Source organism: Alosa sapidissima, chromosome 24 (assembly GCF_018492685.1).
Source record: "Alosa sapidissima isolate fAloSap1 chromosome 24, fAloSap1.pri, whole genome shotgun sequence".
Taxonomy (NCBI): domain Eukaryota; kingdom Metazoa; phylum Chordata; class Actinopteri; order Clupeiformes; family Clupeidae; genus Alosa; species Alosa sapidissima.
This window is the reverse complement of record NC_055980.1, coordinates 7,432,213-7,438,941: the sequence shown is the minus strand read 5'-3', so window position 1 is coordinate 7,438,941 and position 6,729 is coordinate 7,432,213. Positions and strand designations below refer to the sequence as shown.

The 6,729-nt window shown below is 39.9% G+C and overlaps 1 protein-coding gene across 3 annotated transcripts; it reads left to right on the top strand.

The window, feature by feature from the left end:
• The first annotated feature begins 561 nt into the window (after positions 1–561).
• On the top strand, positions 562–5,093 carry pvalb9 (parvalbumin 9). Of its 3 annotated transcripts, none has more exons than XM_042083718.1 (5): positions 562–814; positions 1,628–1,695; positions 1,977–2,109; positions 2,986–3,095; positions 4,814–5,093. In XM_042083718.1, exons 2-5 carry the CDS (start codon positions 1,635–1,637, stop codon positions 4,837–4,839), a joined length of 330 nt encoding a protein of 109 aa, XP_041939652.1. In that variant the 5' UTR covers positions 562–814; positions 1,628–1,634; the 3' UTR covers positions 4,840–5,093. The 3 variants fall into 3 exon arrangements, with proteins under 3 accessions (XP_041939652.1, XP_041939654.1, XP_041939653.1); XM_042083720.1 differs by lacking the exon at positions 562–814 and adding an exon at positions 836–907; XM_042083719.1 differs by lacking the exon at positions 562–814 and adding an exon at positions 937–960.
• The last annotated feature ends 1,636 nt before the right edge of the window (positions 5,094–6,729 follow it).

Genomic DNA, 6,729 nt, shown 5'->3' with positions numbered 1-6,729 from the left:
GCAACTCTACACCAACCATCACACTATTTCAAAAATGAATGAAGATCCTTATGACATGGAAAACTTAAACAAAACAAATAGACTGTTTGGGCAATGCAGCAGTGCACTGAGCATGAAAGGTTGAAGAGTCATGATATTTTGTGATCGCCTGACGGTTATGCCTCTCTAATATTTTAGATTAGCATAAAAATTCACAAGGGATTATCAGACTACCATCTGTTCTGATGTATTCTAACAGGATGGAGGGAAATTAATATTTTGGGATTACTTAACAGAGACAGACTTTAATCTCCTCATTGTTGATTTTTTTGTGTCAAATATATTCAAGGTGATACATGCCAAATTTGCCTTACATAGCTCATGCTTGCACGTGCATTTGCATATGTGGAGTGTGCATCTGTATATGTGTGTGTGTGTGTGTGTGTGTGTGTGTGTGTGTGTGTGTGTGTGTGGTGGGGGTGCAGATTTGGGTGTGTGTGTGCAGAGGGAGGGGGGAGGGAGAGAGAGAGAGAGAGAGAGGAGAGAGAGAAAGAGAAAGAGAGAGAGAGTATATTGCTGAGACAGAGGGAGGGAGGGATGTCCAGGTGCTCACAGCCTATCTACACGCAGCCCGAAGCGGATATAAATAGTAAAGGTTAATTAGTTAGGTAAGAAACTGGAGAGGGCCCTGACCATACGAATTTGATATACGGACAGGTAACTCAAGCATCACTCATTGCCCGTGCAATAACACCCTATATAAGTTCACGTCGGCTGACAACAGTCACCACTAAGCCTTATCTTTGGATCACGGAAAAGCGAAAACCTCACAGCGGTAAGTGACTGTTCGGCGCTTGTGTGGGATACAGGGGGCATTGGTTGAAGCCAACAGGGAACCTCTGGATGTAGATTTTTGAGTCAGAGACAGGTGTGTGATATTGCGGAGTTTTGGAACTGATGAGTATTTTAACTTCGAGATAGGTAAGATTAACTTAGAGCTAACATATTTTTTCCTACAGGCTATTTGAGATGTTGCAAAGAGTTTGTGCGTAAAAGGAATTAGGCATTCAATGTAATCATATCTAATACATTTAAATAAGATTGTCGTTATCGTTCATAATTCAAGGACACAATTTTTCCAAATTAACAGGACATTATTACTACAATGGAAGACGAGTTAGGCTATTTCAAAGCAGGCGCAGAGTGGAGAGATTCAGAGTCTAGTGTGCCACACGGTTAACAGCATTGTTCGCTTAGTTAATTGACGGTTAATGCTAAACCATACAGTATGGTTATATTTGGTTTTGCATGCATGGGATGGGTCATGACCATGTTTTATCCTAGTATGCCATCAGCTGATAAGTTTGCGTTCAACACCTCATCAATTATACGCTTCGTCTGTGGTCTTATCAGCGTGAAACTATAATTTACTACCAAGGGGATTTGTTATCTTCGGCGCGTGAAAAGCAGTAGCCTAATTAAACAGGGCCAATTAGGCGATCTTTGGCTGTCTTGCGAATTACACACTTGTATTTGTATTTGGACTTGTATTTTTGTCTTTAGTGAAAGCTCTTGTTCATTAGGAGGGATGCTTTCAACTGAATTTATGCAGACAAGTGAATTATTTACAACTCTGTTCCTCCGACAGGATTAATATGTCACTCACCTCCATCCTTTCCGCTGAGGCCATCGACAATGCTATCAAGGACTGCCAAGGTACAGTCATACTTCAGATGTGTCTCACTTAGCAGAGGGTTTAAGGAGAGTGGTTCAGAACAGCAGAATTTTAGTAGGCAGGTAAAGAAACACCGAATGAAGGGATAAATGGAGGAAGGGTGGAAATCTTGCACATCTCCAGCATGGCAAATGGATTCTTAGTTTCATTTGATTTCATTTGTATTGAAATTGCATCATTTCCTCTTTAAACGGGACAGTTTTAGTTTGAATTTGCCTAAATACTCAGTAACCTTGCAATTCTCCCTGTCCCACTCCTCCAGATCCAGATACCTTCTGTTACAAAAAGTTCTTCCAATTATGTGGCCTGAGCCAAAAGACTCCGCAGGAAATCAAGGATGTGTTCCGTCTCCTGGATGACGATAACAGTGGCTTCATTGAGGAGTCAGAACTGAAGTATGTTAATTTGTCAGTCAAATCACTTGATTTGTATGTCAGTGTTTGCCCAGAATCACCAAGCTACACTTAGAAATATGGCACTATATTTGATTCTTTTGGCCTAGTGCCCTTTTTAAATGCTATTACATAATCAGATGATGCATGATCAGATGAATTGTGTGTTAATATGTCTGGTCTTTTGGAAAATGTGTTTTTATAGAATATATTAGTATTTGGTTGTAATGCAGTAGGCTACATATATTCCCTTTCATTTGTGTATCTCAAAGGAGCATTTAAGTGACTTTTCACATAGAAACATGTAAGGTGACTAGCCCTTTTAAGTCCTTAGAGAGTGAAAGGGAAAGACTAAATAAACAAATAGCTTGTGTGGATCAGATTCCCATCTTCGTCATTAATGCAAGAGGTGTATGTCATTCAGACCCTTACACAGTCCATGGATATCACCGATATTTTCAAGGGAACAAGGGATACTGGAGCTTTAACCCCAGGAATATAGGACAATTGCATTGCTGGAACAATGGCGAGAGCTTTAATTTGGGAAGTACTTCTGGATCACTTCCACATGTGCTTGTCTCAAAATGTTAGCAACATCAAGGCCACAAGCCCAATTCATGGGAAGCATCCATAGCCAATGCACATTGAAGTCACTTTTACTGCTGCCTGCTAAACATTAATGTAAATTGAAACAAGAATTACTAGGAACCATAATTCAACAACTGAAGGTCATTAGAACCATAAAATTGCCATAGAACCATAGAAGTTCTGCTAATGTGTGAAAAGGAGGGTATAGCTTCTCTGATATCCTGTCACATTATTATAATCTCTCTCTCTCTCTTCTTTCTTTTTCTCTGTGTTTCTCCCTTTGTCTCCAAGGTTCTTTCTTCAAAGATTTGTTCCAACCGCTCGAGTCTTGACTGAGAAGGAGACCAAAAGCTTAATGTCAGCTGCTGACGATGACAGTGACGGCAAAATTGGTGTAGAGGGTGAGCTATCTCTATTTTTTTCCACACATATTTTCATACCAGAATAGGTGCAATAATCCTACTAAGACAACACACAGGAATGAGCATGATACTTCATTGGGTGCATTTTCACAAACTATTTGTAGAATTGTTTCTGTATCATGAGAAAGTATTGCAAAGCATAGCCAAACTATAGGCTAGTGGAAATTCCCAATGAATGCAGAAAACATGGGCAGCATTTGCATTCTGACAAAATGAAGCCAAAGTTGTTTGGCCGTATTGGCAATAAGGAAGTGCTTTGCAGCCAGAGCACCCAGCATCAAAACTGGCCATATCCACCCAGAATTCATCATATTTTATGAAACTTCTGGCAGTTTTTACTTCTTCTTGGTGGCTCCAAAATGTTTGACACTAGACTGTCTTTTGTTTTATACAGTTATAGGCAGTGCAAATATAAATATAGATGTTTTCATTTAGACAATAATGCTTAAAATGTAGAAGATCTGATTAGGATACACTCCTATTCTTATCCTTTTGTTACTGTTATAATACTGACTATAGTCCCTACAATCCTGAGTTACTGGTTAATCGGATACAAAAAACTCTGTGCAGATGGGACAACACTAACATGCAAAGAGGGTAAACTTACTCCTTAATAGAGTCTTGTCATGGTAGACAATATGGCAGGCAAATATGTGAGAGTCGTGCAACCTAGATTTGTCCCTGGAATAGTTTTACACAAGCTCAGATCTCAAGCCTAACTATTATATAAAAGGATCAAGGAAGTAGGCGACCTTAAATTATTATTCAAATCAAATCGCATGTCCTTAATGCTCTGATTTCAAACAGGGTTGTGAAGGACATTTGCAAAAAAAAAAAAATGAAAGGCATTTATTTTTCTTACACAGTTGCATTTAGTGTACATTAATATTTCAATGTATAAGTATATATACTTTTTTGATCCCGTGAGGGAAATTTGGTTTCTGCATTTAACCCAATCAGTGAATTAGTGAAACACAAACAGCACACAGTGAACACACAGTGAGGTGAAGCACACACTAATCCCGGCGCAGTGAGCTGCCTGCTACAATGCCGGTGCTCGGGGAGCAGTGAGGGGTTAGGTGCCTTGCCCAAGGGCACTTCAGCCGCGGCCCACTATTTTAACCTTGATGCTTAACATTAAGAATTCAAACTTGACATAGCTGTCAGGGACCAACAATAGAGACTTTGTTGAGCAGGTTTTTTTTATATAATATTTCCATTTCTGTGCAGAATAATCATTTAAAGCTATATCTGGTAGTGTGTTTTGCAAGTCAAACTTAAGGTCTGATAAGGAAAAAAGAAATGATGACATCCCAGTCGGAGTGGGACAAGCATCCAACATTTGCATTCATGCATGCAATTCTGTGTTGCAGTGCAATCATGTAAAATAGCCTTTTCAACATTTTGTTGCACCCTTAGGAATAGCAATTCATGATGTAGCTTTTTTGACAGTCAGAGTCAGAGGGGTATAAACAGAAAGAAAAATAGGTGTGTGTGTGAGTGTCTGTCTGTGTGTGTGTGTGTGTGTGTGTGTGTGTGTGTGTGTGTGTGTGTGTGTGTGTGTATGTGTGTGTGTGTGTGTGTGTGTGTGAAAAAGAGAAATAGAGAGATATATTGAAATAGATTTACAGTTGAAAGAGTGCAAATGTCTATGGTTAATGACATGGCATTCACTTCCTCTTCCCTCTCTCTCTCAGAGTTCCAGGCTATGGTCCTGTCCTGAGGGACCAGATCCCCATCAACCAACCATCTCCAGTGTCCAGTCTCCAGACCCAACACAGTGGCCTCAGCTCCTCTCCTCCTGCTTTGTACCAGTGACTTGTTTTTTTCGAAGCCCTGCACAGACATCAGCCATTTTTATTTGCCTTTTGAATACACATTAGGAGGTTTTTGTAGCTGTGTCCTTGTCCCCATGCTCTCCCTGTGATGGCTGACCACCAGGCTCAGAAACCTGAATAAAGTACACTGCAACTGTGACTCCTGCGTCCTGGATTTTTAAATCCCCTTCTGCTTCGCATGCATTTGTTACAGCTCTGTCTTTTAGCACGGAAGGCAACATCTGTGCCATTTATTAACAGATCAGCATCCATATACATTGCAAAGCACCCCTGCTGGGCCTTATGAACTAAACGTGCACTTTGAAAATAAAGCAAAGCATATAATCCTTCTTTCCAGGACTCATCATATATTTAAGGTTAATCCACAATACATGGAAGGACAGGGATATTATTTAATGCGGAAGTCAAGAAAGATTCACCAAACAATACCATACACCCATGGGCTACATTCACTTTTAAGTTATATGCAAACTAGAATGGACCAGTTTGATTGCAAGTCAAGTGTAATTCCAACAATTGTAGTACTTTGGTTTCATTAAAAATCAGTTTGTATATTTCAACATTCTATCACATCTTATAGGAACCATTTGCTTTATCTAGACCATTTGCATAGCCCTGTCAGTACTGTCCAACACCTGCTTTGCAGTTCCCTTTCAGAGCCACCTTCATGGGCAGTGTCTACACAGCAATACAGAATATAGCATGGTCACAAATGCACCACAAAACCGCATCATTCTGTCAGCCGGGTGAAAAAGGACCTCCCTCTCATCTCTGGCCCGAGGCCTTAGAATGCGCAGTGGAGAAAAAGCGAGGCCATAACCTTGGCTGACTCTCACTAACCGTATTGGATTACACCTGACTTTCACACATTGCTAATGATGGCCAACATTAATGATGGCATTGCAGCATATTTAGACATCCTGAATGTTGTTTGATCTAAGATACAGGGAACGACTTCTGTCCTGTTTGCACCGAGAGAAAGGCAGAATTTCTCAGATGATGCTTTGGGATTAGGTTATGTAATGCCTCAGTGAAGGGTATCTACTGACATTTTGCGATACAGATGGGAAGGTCATCTAATAAATATGGACACTCCGACAGTTAAAAGTGTGCCTGTTTATTCTTTTGATGTAACTGTGAGTAAGAAGTGGCAGATGGCAATGAAATATATCATCTTCTTCCATCCTCATCAGCTGTCACATTTCATTGGCCCAACTGCCAAGACTTTTTGCTGACTGGAAGAAAATTGAATTATTCAGAGGTGGATTCTATTCGCAGTATGTCTTGAAAATGGCCACAGCATAAGAGCGTTAAAATTTAAAGCAAATTGGGGTGACACAAAGGGGTGAGGGACAACGAGGACAGGTTAAAGTTACAATGAAGAGGACCTCTTCATATCTCATGGCCATACAGACAGCCCTACTCTGGTTTCCACTGAGCTCATGGAACAGAAAATGCTTCCACAATGCTAGGCACCCCCACTCATAGATGCCTTGACATTGACACTGAGTGTGATGGTGAATATTGTAAATGCAAAATTGTGTTGAAATTCATATAAATGGTCTTTTATGTAGCCTATTTCATTAATTAATTGATGTATTATCCCATGTTTGATTAATGATTCGAATTTATTCAGTTAGGCCTATGACTGAGTGCCTATACTTATTTTTCCACCATTATTTTTAACTAGACTCCAACTCTAACTTATTGAGTGACACTGAGGTAAAGTTGTGTTTGAACTCACATCAATATTTTCAGTTTAAATCTTTGAGGTT